Source organism: Diadema antillarum, unplaced genomic scaffold, assembly GCF_040938485.1.
Source record: "Diadema antillarum isolate AM-2024a unplaced genomic scaffold, OU_Dant_1.0 seq00001041_RagTag, whole genome shotgun sequence".
Taxonomy (NCBI): domain Eukaryota; kingdom Metazoa; phylum Echinodermata; class Echinoidea; order Diadematoida; family Diadematidae; genus Diadema; species Diadema antillarum.
This window is the reverse complement of record NW_027271872.1, coordinates 108,354-123,110: the sequence shown is the minus strand read 5'-3', so window position 1 is coordinate 123,110 and position 14,757 is coordinate 108,354. Positions and strand designations below refer to the sequence as shown.

At 39.0% G+C, this 14,757-nt stretch overlaps 1 protein-coding gene across 1 annotated transcript in view; it reads right to left on the bottom strand.

Moving 5' to 3' along the window:
- Window positions 1-14,757, bottom strand: part of LOC139742991 (serine/threonine-protein phosphatase 2A regulatory subunit B'' subunit delta-like) — a 54,362-nt gene that overhangs the window by 31,268 nt on the left and 8,337 nt on the right. Inside the window, exons 2-3 of the mRNA XM_071653497.1 lie at window positions 11,807-12,004; window positions 1,854-1,957 (exon numbers count right to left, since the gene is read on the bottom strand). Of these exons, the coding sequence (XP_071509598.1) occupies window positions 1,854-1,957; window positions 11,807-12,004 (302 nt within the window). The remainder of the gene's footprint in view (window positions 1-1,853; window positions 1,958-11,806; window positions 12,005-14,757) is intronic.

Genomic DNA, 14,757 nt, shown 5'->3' with positions numbered 1-14,757 from the left:
TAGTCTATTCATACAGACCTTCAAAGCATTCCCAACTAGAGAAGCACTCTGAGAGCGCAGACCCCCGCCAAGCATGTAGCTCATTTCCACCACTGATCTTGTTCTTCCACAGAGATATCAGTGATTTCCACCCATACGTACTTGCTAAATCTATAGCATTGTGTGCTGAAAGTCACCCGATTTCCCAATATAGAAGCCTTTGTTACGTCATAAACCCTCAGCTGCACGGCGCGCCTCGCCCTAGCAGAAACCAGAGCACACACTTTAGTGCGCGCATGCAAACCTCAAATACGCGCAGCCTGAACTCCCAAGTTCATTGACCCTACCTGCCAAAATATCAAAAATCCTTTATAAAATTCCCCTAAAATTCTCAGATCACTACCAAAATTTAATCATCTATTACTTGTATCATTCTAAACCTTTCCTGCAAGTTTCATCCAAATCCGTTGACTACTTTTTGAGTTATTTTGCACACGGACAAACTAACCAAACAAACAAACAAACCAACGGTAACGAAAACATAACCTCCTCCCTTGGCGGAGGTAATTACTTTATCACACATGTATCTGGGGGCATTTTATCAATCGTTTCCTCAGAGTATTTTTTTTTTTCAGACAAATTTGCTCTCAGCAAGTCAGATGCAAGGATTTCAGTAGCTTAAAACAGTTTGTCAGAAAAGAAAAAAAAATATCTGACAAAACACTTGAAAAAACTGCTCCTCTGATATGCCAAAGATAACAGCTCCAAGCTGCAAATGTAAGGTTACTGATCTCAACGACATAGCTCACAGTGATATGCCCTTTGGTTTGCCCACATTTCCAGGCCCTTGTGCATGAGAAGAATAAAGATTATACATAGTCTGCTGGGACAAGACTACACTTGTGCTTGTTGCTGATTAGGCCGGCATTATATTTGCTTTGAAGCTGTCAAATGCTTTGCCCTATTTAAAAAAAGAAGTTCGCTGCTATGAGAAGGACTGTGGAATGCTCATCTGTAGTCTTGACTGCGCAGACTCCGGAACTTCTTCCATAACAAAACCTGCAACTTGGGCATTCAGTGACAACATACGTGATATGTATTATGTCAAATACAGCAGTCATATGAACACAATCTGACAGACAATTACACCTAGATGCACCTCTTTAAAAATATCCCATACAGCCAATACTAGCTCTGATGTGTTAATATCTACTCTTGCTTCACAGTAAATGTCTACCTCACATATTACACCTCCCTGCTCACACTACTACATGCACACATACATAGGATATCAAATCCATAATGAAAACACTGTACAGCTTTTGAACCAAAATCAACATAGAGCTACATTGTACATGGGTCACTCACAGTAGGGGTGAGATGGTTGGCCTTTTAATCAAAAGTTTATTTATTCCTCTCGGCTCAAATGTATTAAAAATCTTAAAGGGTGTGTACAGTTCTGGTCGAGGTGAAGATTTAGCTTTTAATGTTTTGTGAGATATTCAGAAACCACTCTATGAGATGTCAAAGAGCATGCAGTTCTATGGGGTATCAAAAGTTTATTCGATGAAAATCGGTTTTGAAATGGCTGAGATATCCAAAAACAAGGTGAAACAAAGAGATACTAATAAAGTTGGGGCATGTCGCCTTTTATTATTATCACTTTTTTGGATATCTCAGCCATTTGAAAACCAATTTTCATCAAATAAACGTTGAAGCCTTCTTAAAATTACATGCTCTTTCATATTTCATAAGAGGCTTTTCATTATCTCACTTAGGAATGTTCAAAACATGAATCCCTACCTCAACCAGTACTGTACAGTCCCTTTAAGCACCATTAGCCTCACATGGGGGAGTTTCACACAGTTACCTACCTTCTCCACATTGCCATAAATGCCTGTGCTGACACGCAGTCGGACGTCTCGCCTCCAGCTGCATTGTACAAGGGAACCCTCCAAAACTTCGGACATTTGCATGCCTGCAACAAAGAGCAAAGAATGCACAATTCTCAACATACTGACCATTCACTTGAAATCTTTATACAAAATTCATTGCATGAATTCAGAAAGTACATAACATTTGAATTGTACATGTATCTGTAGAACATACAAGTACTTAACAATTTCCATACTTGATCATGAACAAGAATATGAGTTTATAGTCAGTGCAAAAAGGTCAGGGAGTAAGACAGACGCATGATATAAAAGATGAATAATATAAGTGAGAGTGATAGAGGCTGTGCTATAGAAACAAATAGATGGTAGATATATAGTTGGATGAATAGATGGGTACACATAGATAGACAGACAGATACAGAAAGATAGAAAGAAAAATAGGGAGAGAGAAAAATGTAAATATATGCAGAGAAATAGAGATATAAACTAGAAATGTCGCTATGGCGACTAGTATGCCTCCGCCATAAAGCATGATTCTCCTAATAGGTCTATAGTACATCTTGACAATGTGTGATGACAGTTTCACATAAATGACAAAATATTAAAATGACATGTTTGTCACAAATGTGTTGAATGTTCACTTTCCTTGAAGTAGGTTTTAATTGGGTGAATGGCTATATTTTCTAAGAGAGCATATGTTTGGGGATTTGAGGACTTTTATTTGACTTTTGACCATTTTATAAGTTTATGCATTGAGAAACTGTCAAGATATAGAGAAAAATATAATTTTTGTATTTAAATAATAAATTTCTAGCACTTTAACCTGACCTTTGACCCTTGACCTTTGACCTATGACCCTAAAATTCCCAAGAGAATCACTGTCAGACAGAACATGCATAGATATGTACTAAGTTTCATGATGATACCTTAACCCATTGAGGACGGTTTGATTTTGCTACAACACGCATTTCCCATAGGCACCTGCCCGAGTATACTTGGGACTCGTCCTCAACGGGTTAAGCCACTTCTGAGATATGGAGGAAGAGGTCAAATTCAGCTTTTTCACTTGATCTCTGACCTTTTTACCTTTGACATTTTTTGGCAAAAAAAATTCCCAGAGAATCTCTATTGGGTAATACATAGGTATACACCAAGTTTAAAAAAAATCCTGCAGGAATTGCATAAATGTGAGGGAAAAGGTAAAATTTTGAAGAGTTGACCTTGACCTTTTACCACTGACCTTTGACCCCATGACCCCAAAATCCCCTGGATAATTACTGCCAGTCATTTCATGCATATGCAGTATGTTCCATGAAGATACCTAGAACGATTTCCGAGATATGGAGAAAAAAGTGAAATTTTAACATTTTCCCTTGACCTTTGACCCTTGACCTTTGACCTCATGACCCAAAACTCTCACCAGAGAATCTTTATTGGGTAGTACATGTATACACAAAGTTTCAAGCAAATACCTTCAGTCATTGCATAGATATGGGGGAAATAGTAAAATTTTGAACATTTGACCATGATCTTTGACCTTGGGCATCTGCACCCAAAACTTGATATGATATGCACAACTTCAGCCCCTAATACACATACCTACCAAGTTCCATTAGGATACCTCAAAAGGTTTTTTAGTTACACTGTCCACAAAATTCATTACGGACGGACGGAAGGTCGGAAGGACGGACAACCCCAAAACACAATGCCTCCGGCACCACTTCGTGGCGGAGGCATAAAAACCTGATATTTATGAAACCTGATATAAAACCTGAATTTAGTGACTATACGTGGCTCAAGAGGACAGAGAGAGGGGGAATAATTGTTTCATCTTCTCCATCGCCTGCATCACAAGTGAAGACCTGTGGTAAGGTGGGGGGAATGGAGAAAGGGAATATCGTTACATCTTCTAATGTCTGCATCACAGGTGAAGACCGGTGGTGAGTTGGGAATGGAGAGAGGAAATATTCCATCTTCCGTTGCCTGCAACACAGGTGAAGACCGGTGGAGAGATGGGGGGGGGGGGGGATGGAGTGAGGGAATGTTGTTCCATCTTCCATAGCCTGCATCACAGGTGAAGACCGGTGGTGAGTTGGGGGGAATCAATGGAGCATGACAGAACAACTCGGCATCATCAATCAAGAAACGTGACTTGAGACAAGACACGTCACTCCGTCAGTCTGTCGTTTTTTTCGTCGAGAAGTGACGCAGCGGGCTCGGAACATCCTCCTCGGACAAAACTGTATCCGGAGCCCCCCGGGGGACACATCACAAATTTGTCCCAATTACAGGCTTGAATGCACAGGCAGATGTCAGTGATGTGTTGAGATGGGGGTGAAAAAAAAAGTTGAGAGGGGAGGAGGAAGGAAGGGAGAGTGATTGTCCCAGAGGGTGGTGCATTGAACAAAAAGAACTACAGCCTTGGTTTCGACTAGACTTTCACATGACTTCAAGTTTTATATATACATTTTTTTTTTTTCAGGAAAAATCATATTACTCTCTCTCTCTCTCTCTCTCTCTCTCTCTCTCTCTCTCTTTGCTCATTCAAGAAAATTGGTGTTTGGTGTTTTTTTCTTTTTTTCAGAGGTAGATATGAACCTACTGAACGCACAATTCAAAGGAAAAGAATTTTTTCTTATTATTAATATCAACAGTTTATAGCATCAACCAAAAAAAAAAAAAGATTTTGGCTTCACACAACAGTGAATATCCCTTTAACCACATCCCAGGAAATCTGCACGTTAACACTGAAGAAATTGTTTCTGGTCGATTCCTACTTGGCAAAAGGCATGAGGAACTGAATTCAACATGAGAATATGAACGTACACGATAATGGTAACACTGCAAGAGGAACGGGCCTCAGTCTTGAAGCAATCTCAGTACACTGCCAAGAATGCTGGCGATCAAAAAAAAAAGAGGGAAAAATAGAACAGAGAGAAGAGAATGCTGGTGTTGGGTGGCACAGATGATGATCATCCGATAAATGGCCTTGTCCAAAGAGAAAGGTAGTAATTTGCCTTGATTACCAGCCAGACGGCCTGGGCTGGGCCAAGGGGAGGACGGTGCAGGAAATGAGACGGGGAGATCTATGACGGTGTTATAACAGAAAGAGAAGACGTTAGGGGCAATTCACACTGCCAACGAAAAATCGCAGCAGTCCAAAAGTTTGCCAACATCTGACAGCTAGCTGTGCCTGAAGTGACCAGAAACTTTGCCACAAATATTGCAGATTGCAGCATGAGCATTTGAACGTCCTGTGAATTTGCTGCAATATTTAGTGATAAAAACATTCCAGCAGAGAAATGGTGACATCTATCACGTAACTTCCACAACGTTTCAATAATTACGCCCTGCGTCCACATTCACAATGTGCAACCAGTCGCCCTGGCCATAGCCATGCAAGACTCATGGTAGCAAGCTGCACACCACACAATGATGATCTCATTGCACATGAGATTAAAATGGAGGCAAAAACATGCAAAAAATCTAAGCATTCGAGCAATTATATCTTTTCATTGCGGCATGACTGGAAAGCTCAAACATCGTCATGATAAATGTTGGGATCTTTTAGGTGATGAGAATGGGCCTGTAACACCACCACAGCTGCGCACATTGCCTTCCATCATCGCACATCTGTGATCATCTTCGGAAGAGATTGAATCGAGCTTCCACTGGTACAAGGTCAGGAGGCTTTAAAGGGAGACTCTAACTTTATAAATATTTATACATATAGGCCTACACATTTTTATATACAATGGGCCTTAATATTTTTGGGAGGGGGATAACGCAATGAAGCTACTATTAAAATCTAATATACCTTGTCATTATTCTTAGTTTATGGGCTTAAATTACACGTTGCTTATTTGCCTTCTGATGTTCCCAGAATACAAATTCAATTAAAGAAAATAAAAGTATGACTCAAAAAGATATCACACCTCCTTTAACATTAACATGTCTGATAGGTACATTGAGACTATTACAATAAACCAAACTCATATATTCTAAGCTTCAGTATGTATGGGCTCAATCTGAGTATATTTTTGACCGATTTGTGTATTTTCTTTATCCATGTTATTGGGGTCAGCTTCCCCTTACAAACACACAAGCCTTCTTTAATAATGTCTTATATTAATTCACCAAATTTCATTTGAAAGACACATTTGGCAACAGACTAGCAAGTGGACTCTTAAGCAAACAATTAAATACATACACTGTACATAATCATATTCTTCATAATACAATCATGGCCTTTTTCAGTGAGGTGATGTGTGATTCTATGCACCTTTGGATCTTCAGATACAATATTTAAGATAGAGTTAGTAATTTCCAGACACTGGAGTATCAGCTGCTAAGGTTGACCTATGAAGGGAATATAATTATTCACCTCTTAATTAAACACTCTAATAGGGGTGGGGGAGGAGGAGGAGGAGGAGGGGGTTAAGTGCACTGACCAACCCTATGGAATTTAGGAGAGGGTGCGGGAGAAGCATGCAGGTTTAATCATACAAACACATATACACACCAACCACACACAAAAAGACCAATTCCAAATAGCTTAATTGTATGTACACACACTGTATCTGCCATTTAGTCAAATTCTACATCTGAACTGATCCAACTCTACATTTCCAAAACTGTTTGTCATACAGGTGCCATCACATTATCTATTTGGGCACACCCTTCAACACTACAATGTAGATCAATAACTGATAAATCCAGATTTAATGATTTTCAGAAGGGGTCATTATTGCCTCATGAGAATTGGGTAGTTGTGTTTTTGAGATGATCAAACAATTCATTATCTCTTTTCCGGATATTTGCCCAGTCGTAAAAACATCCGGAGGACTTTGAACCTCACGAAGCACATTGCTGCGCATGATGTTTTGCAATCTAGCAGATATGCATACATGTATCAAGCCATTTGATGCATGACATTGGCTAATGTGCTGAATACATGTTGTTGATGTGGTGGATCCTTTTATCCTCAGGCATTTGTAAGATACCTGGAGTGATTAGGGATAATAATGATGACTGCACTACATGGTAGTAGTAACAATGACAGCAATACAATAATAGTGATTGTCATACTCGAAAGCCACATCAGAATTAATACTGCTAGTATTATCATTATCATTATTTCCATTATCAGTACTATAACAATGCTTATTCTGGTCTAATGATAACAATAATGATAATGATAATGATGAAAATATTATCAATAATAATAATAATGATAATAATAATAATAATAATAATAATAATAATAATAATAATAATAATAATAATAATAATAATGGTAATAATAATAATAATAACAATAATAATTTAATTTATCATTATTATTAGTATTATTATTGATATTATTATTATTACAATAATAATTATTATTATCATTATTATTGTTATTAGAATACACAATAATACGGCTCCAAATAAAGCAATATTTGTTGAAAATCATCACTATCTTTATCATCATTATCACCAAATTATCATCATTTTCTCTGGATGCTAGGGAATCTCACAGAATGTAGCACATATTGAAAATATCACCATATGGGCTGCTTTTTTTGGCAGCAACCCATCCTGCAAATGCAATATCCTTCGTAGTGTTTTATTTCTAACCATTTTACGAGTCAACTGAAATTTTAAAAATTAATAGCTCATAAAATACATTGCTCCCGTAACACACATGTGCTGTATGTTGTCTCCACGGCAGAAAATCACTAAACTTTTCTCTCAAAAAGAGTCATTCTCCTTTCTCCTTCCATCTACTTGGCTCTGAATTGTGAATTCCACCACTCATGAAATTGTCTTATATTGAAGTCTCTCTCTCTGTAGTATACTAGCAAAACATGGCATACGCAAAGCGCTGAACTTTCCATTGGTATCCCTTAACCCCCTCGGCCCAGTGAGAACAAAAATAGAACAGATAGTGCAGATTTCATTGGCACCATATCTATATATTTTCCAAGCTACCTCGACAGTGACTCGGATATATGTCGACAAGACGACGCACATGTGACGCATGGAGCCTACCGGGCGCAATGTTTTGAAGACGCGGTCAAAGTAGTTTCTGTCACAATAAATATCCCACAGGAATGATGGCATTACTATTTGTGTCACATAACTACAGGCAGAGTAACTGGAAGAGACACAGAGAGAAAGAGAGAGAGAGAGAGAGAGAGAGAGAGATGGAAATAGAAATAGAGGGAAAGAGAGAGATAGATAGATATAGATACAGCAAGAGAGATCAAAAGAGAGATGGAGATAGAAATCGAGAGAGAGATAGAGGAAGAGAGAGAGATAGAAATAGAAAGAGTGAATAGAGAAAGAAAGAGAGGGAGAGATAGAAATCGAGAGAGAGATAGAGGAAGAGAGAGAGATAGATAGATATAGATATAGGAAGAGAGATAGAAAAGAGAGATGGAGATAGAAATAGAGAGAGAGATAGATAGATAGAGGAAGATAGAGATAGAAAGAGAGAGATAGTTCTAAATAGAGAGAGTGAGATAGAGAAAGAAAGAGAGGGAGAGATAGAAATAGAAAGATACAGAGATAGACAGAGAGACAGAGGTAGATAGATAGATAGATAGAGAGATACATATAAAGATACAGAGATAGACAGAGAGAGAGGTAAATAGATAGATAGAGAGGGAGAGATACCATGAGAGATCAACAGACAGAGAGAAACAGAAGAGAAGTGTTATATGAAGAAAACATTTATATGAAACAACTACTGTATACGCCATATATTTGGCAAGTCTAAAATTTCGCGAATCCACTTCCTACCAATTTCGTGGTTAAATTCGCGATTGTGGGGTCCTGTACTGAACGGAGAATTGTGTACACGTAAGTCACATTCATATCAGGATCAGAGTCAAAATTTTTGCATGTCTTTAATTTTGTGAAGAGCACCTGACTCGGGAAATTCACAAAAATAAAAACCTCACAAAATATTCAGTGTATACAGTACCCATGTAATTTCCTACGGAGCTAGGTTGAATTATTTTCCTTCATTTTCACAATTTTCAGCTATTAGTATTATGTATATCATATAAACACTGCCCTCCTTACCTTGAGAGAGATATTAATCTGAGCCCAAAGATATCATCTCAACAGACTTCTAATATATGACCCGCTACAACAAAATGATCCTAAAGTCGGGCGAGGTCAATTATTTGAAAATTGCATGGCATAATTTCCTAATCTTTCTGCTTTAAATTGATATACAACCCATCTTATAAAGATAATCGGCTGCGGAGATATCGATGTTTAAAAGAGAGCATGTCGAGACGTCTGGGAAATCACTGTTTCAAGAAAAGCACCCTAAAAGTTGTCCTTGCGACGCAATCGCGATCAAGGGACACGCAAGTCAGTTGTCACCTCCGGACAGTAGAAGGCAAGCCCTAGCAACTCCCGAAATGCTCATTCAAGCACAGCGTCGGCGGTCTCCTCACCGACAAATCAGTGACCAGGATGCCAGGAGAAGCGGCTGGGCATAGCGCACCCCGCAAGCACGCACCAGTCGACTGGGCAGTGTGTGAGCTTTACGCTTCGGTTAGCGGCAAGCAGCAAACTGACCAATGAGATCACTCTGGTCGTTGTTAGGGGCGGAGCCTATTTGTGGCGCTCAATCCAAATTTTGGAACCAGTTTCTGCTTCGTTGAAACGCCAAAAACCATGGCCCAGAAAAACGCTATTTTTTTGGTCTTTCCTTTCACCATTTTGCTTCAAAATTTCGACAGATGATAGAAGATATGTCAGACTACAATTATATGTCAAAATCAGAAAATCGTAAGTTTTGACCAATTTTCGATGCTCTGACTTCAAACTCGATTTTCACGGCTTCGACCGTGCGCGACTTTAGGACCCTTTTGTTGTAGCGGGTCACATATGTTCTCTTTGATTCATAGATAGTCTTTTTTTAAGCACACACACACACACACACACACACACATACATGTACATACAAACACACACACACAAATGGATATGTCATGTGTTTTTCACTCTGAACACAGAATCAGATCAGTCATCATTACATCTTCTGTGATGATATTACCCATTAATCTGCAGAGCTCTGCAGAATATTATCCAGGTAGGTAGGGGAAAGAAAAATAAAACCCTCCACAATTGTCCACTGGAAAGAAACAACTTATCAACTCTTGTTTTTCGCCACGACCCATTGGCTGGCGCTTAATAACGCTAATGAGAAGTGAAAGAATGCCACTATTAATCGCTACGTGCCAGCCTCGGATGAAGGACTCGCTCGTAAACGTAAAAAGCAGTCAAGATGCGAAATGCTCGCATGCAGTCAATAAGTAGAAAGACAGGGAGCATCTATATCGCTTCTGACAGACCGCCATGTGCATAAATGTACAGGTATCTGTCCTTTCACAGTCCTTTCAAGAAGAGGGTAAAAACATGTTCCCCAGAAGTTTCAAAGGAATATGCTAGCTAATTTCAATACAAAAGTCCACATAACCCATAGAATAATACTGTAAGTTGCTTTGTTGTCTTCTCTCCCCCCCCCCACCCCCTCTGTGCTGATGGGAATAGTAATCCACAAACAATCAAACATCTATCCTCAAAGATGTAGCTCACTAAACACATTCACATGGACAAAAGAGTGGGATAACGATCGCAATCCAGATACCAAGATTTTTTTGCGCCTGTTCTGATGGACAGAAATATCCTGCTTATTGCCTATCGTGATTATTTGTTGATCAAACAGCGCATGGCTGAAATCTGCCCAAATGGTCACCATTGCCCTTGTGTTTGTGTGCCGTTCCAGCATGCATGTCTTGAATGACCGGATTTAAATCGACAGAATTTTTGCTCCAGCAATAACACACTCATAGCAGTGAAAAATATTGCGCTATTTCTCAAATTATCAAATATAAATCATCATGATTATTTCAAAATAATCGCACGATTTCTTGGGATTTGGATTGCAATGCTCATGGGAAAATTTAGTGAGATCTTTACATTCATACAGGCGAAAATCAAAAGATTTGGATCACAATGCAAATCTCAAGATTTGTATCCCTCTCGGATCGCGATTCGGATCACGATCCATATCTTTCTATTTGTGCGATTTTCCCACATAATTGCAATGTTTCCCAAATAATCAGGATGATTACTCCCCGCCGTGTCTCACCGAAATGGTGATTTGAACAATTGTTTTTAAGCTCACAGTGCCCCGCTGTGTCTCACCGAAATGGTGATTTGAACAATTGTTTTTAAGCTCACTGTGCCCCGCCGTGTCTCACCGAAATGGTGATCTGAACAATAATGTTTTTAAGCTCACACTGCACCAGCTGTTTCCACTGGGGTGGCCATAGTATGGTCCGTTTTTTGCTGCAAAGAGCCAATGATTAGGTATCAGGGTCAGTAGTGAGTGCATACAATACACATTAATGACATGTGTGTTTAAGTGTCCGGGCCTGGGCCTGCGTTCAGTGTGCGGCGATGCGTGAATACGTGTGACACATCTGACTGTGCTACACACTGGGTAGCTCTAGTGGCTGGGGTCAGGCTGAGGTCACGGGGTTCCACTCGAGTGAATTAGTGAAATATTTTGGTCGTCATGTGAACGCCTAACAAAAAAACACCAATGTTTCAATCGCAGTTATTCAGCAAAATTTTTGCCTTATTTGAATGGTTATCTAAAAAGTAAGATTCCAATCGGGATTCCGATCGGGATTCCGATCGCAATCTAAATCTTACTCCTTCTGCCATCAGAATGTACCTTGTGTTACCAATGGCAGATCCAGGGGGGGCGCATCGGGCGCACGCCCCCTCTTTATTTTTTGTTAAAACAAAAGAAATAAAAAGAAAAAAATAAGGGGGGGTCCGCCCCCTTTTAATTTTGTAACGGCGCCTCCCCTTTACGGAATTCCTGGATCCGCCCCTGATTACTATCTGCTCACCTGTGTGATTTTGTCCATGTCTCCTCTCTCCGCCTTCTGGTCCGGGAGTGTCTTGAAGGCCTCCGTCAACCTCTTCAGCACTGCCTCATTCTCTTCACTGGGCACAGGCTTCCCGAAGGGAAAGTAGAACTGGGGAACGTTGACTATTGCCTGTGTGGAGTTTTGTCGCTTGCTGGCCTCTCGCTGCTCCTGGAATAGCTGTCACAAAAAAAAAACAATTTTAAGGATTTAGGCCTACTTGTTTGATCAGAAAGAAGTATTTCTACTCAAAGTGGAATTCATACGATATGTATCTTGCTCATCACTCATGGAAACCAAACACTGTAATGCCTGAGATCAAATGGTATGGAGGTTGCCAAGGGTTATAAAACATATAATGCACAACTATGTCCATGATAATATATGGTTGGGGGGGGGGAGGAATAAGTTCTGTATACCACTGTACAAATAATACTGTATACTGTAAAAGCGGACATTTTTGCATGACTGATTTTTTGCACTGTTACTGTTAGGAAGGGAAAGATGAAATTCAAGCCTTTTTGGTTTTGTTAAATCAAAACATAAAATAGTGCTACATACAACAAGCACAAAATTTAGTGTGCTTTTATTTTCATACATGTATGCAGTACTTGTAGACTGTATGCCAAATGATATAACTGGTATGAGGGGGTTAGCATACAAAAGGAGAAGCTCATTTATTATAATCAGGTCATCACAAAACTTATGGCATACTCACAGAATAACATGGTATGACATAAATGGTAATGAAAATATTGAGGAAGGCATAGTGACCCTAGTACAACATATGAACACGTTACAACAATTCTACAGATTTTGCTATCAACTCCTTTGCCCATGTTTCCCATTGATACAATTTCATATCATGTTGCCATGCTGAAAATTATGAAGGTAAATTTAATCTAATTGAAGGAATAGATGAACTGATTTAACTGTTCAAATCAAATTTGGCTGGCTCACAGAGAGATGTCCAAGAGAGGAAACAACCCAACAAAAATTGGAGGAGAGAAAAAAACACCAACAAAAGTACAGATGTGAAATGGAGGCAATGTTGAGCTATTGAAAATATGTCGCTCTAATCCCTGAAGCAACTCTGCATGACAGCGCAAAAAAAAAAAAAAAAAAAAAAAAAAAAATTTAGAGGTATGTCTGGTAACAGCAATAATTGTTCCAGGGAGAGGTCCCCACGGAACATGACCGAGCGATTTCAAATCTGTCTAGACCATGGGCTCCCACGTCTTGAGACAGAAATTACGCAGGATTGCGTCGAACTCATCCGTCGACTGCAAAATGCCAATCACCACCCTGGCACAGTCATGCTGACCTATAAGCCAGTAATGCAAAATATATATCTTGATAATCAGACAATTTCGGTCTGCACCTTCTGCTATTTAATGCTCTTTGATTCCTCAGACTCTACACGAAAATCCTTAGATTTTGAGCCTGAAGCATTTTAAAGGGAAAACTGATGCTGCGATTCAAGTTGAGTTTGATAAAAGGAGCACATTCAATGTAATGAAACAATTTCATTTAAATCACCAGAGATTTTCTTAACCCGTTGAGGACGAGTCCTGTGTATATTCGGGCAAGTGTCAATGGGAAATGCATGTCATAGCAAAATTAAACCGTCCTCAACGGGTTAATGTACATTGAGAAAATCTCTAGTGAACTACAGGACATGATCAAGAGATATTTTGCTTCTAAAGTCTCTGTTCCCCTTTTATCTATGTAGTGGTATTGTCCTTTTTCCTTAAATTGTCTACATCACGCAAAGGTGGTTAAAGGGACTGTACAGTGCTGGTTGAGGTAGGGATTCATGTTTTGAACATTCCTGAGTTAGATAATGAAAAGCCTCTTATGAAATATGAAAGAGCATGTAATTTTAAGAAGGATTCAATGTTTATTTGATAAAAATTGGTTTTCAAATGGCTGAGATATCCCAAAAAGTGCTAACAATAAAAGGCGACATGCCACAACTTTATTAGGATCTCTTTGTTTCACCATGTTTTTGGATATCTCAGCCATTTCAAAACCGGTTTTCATCAATTAAACTTTTGATACCCCATAGAACTGCATGCTCTTTGACATCTCATAGAGTGGTTTCTGAATATCTCACAAAACGTTAAAAGCTAAATCTTCACCTCGACCAGAACTGTACACACCCTTTAACATCAATACTGAGTTTTACTTTACACAATGTTTTGTATTTCTGCTCTTGCACGAGACTCGCAATGAATTTGCAGGACTGATGCTCATATTTCAGAGTGGCCGTCTTTCAGGAAACTTTGGATCGAAAACAGGAAGCCGTGACAACCATTCGTATCTTGGCAACAAGTTCATAATTTGGGGAATTAAGTCAACCCTCTGGCAGTAATTTACTGGAAGAAGGTAAGGTCAGTGTGTACACATATGAATATGCAATATCACATGTATACAGACACATACACACACATACACAATGGGATGAGACAATAATGATATGTTAATTGTACATTTAAATTGGTTCCACAGTGCTTTATAGAGTAATGGATTGTACCACAACTTAATCATTAGTCTCCAGGTATTTTCACAGTTTTTTTTTCCTCTTTTTATTTTAACCCGCTGAGGACGAGTCCCGAGTATACTCGGGCAAGCGTCTATGGGAAATGCGTGTTGTAGCAAAATCAAACCGTCCTCAACGGGTTAAGGATCTCTCAATTTGAATGCATTATAGAGTGGCGGAGTTTGCCTCTGCTGCATAATATCACTTATCAGGCAAACTCCTAATTTAAAAAGAACCATGTCTTGGCTAAGAAAAACAATTATAAAATAAAATAAAAAAATAACAGCTACGATCCCTACACCGTTAAAAGCCATCTTTGTTTGGATATTATTAAAGTAAAAAATACATATTTGAAGAATAATTTACAGTCATTCTCTTTTTTTTTTCAATT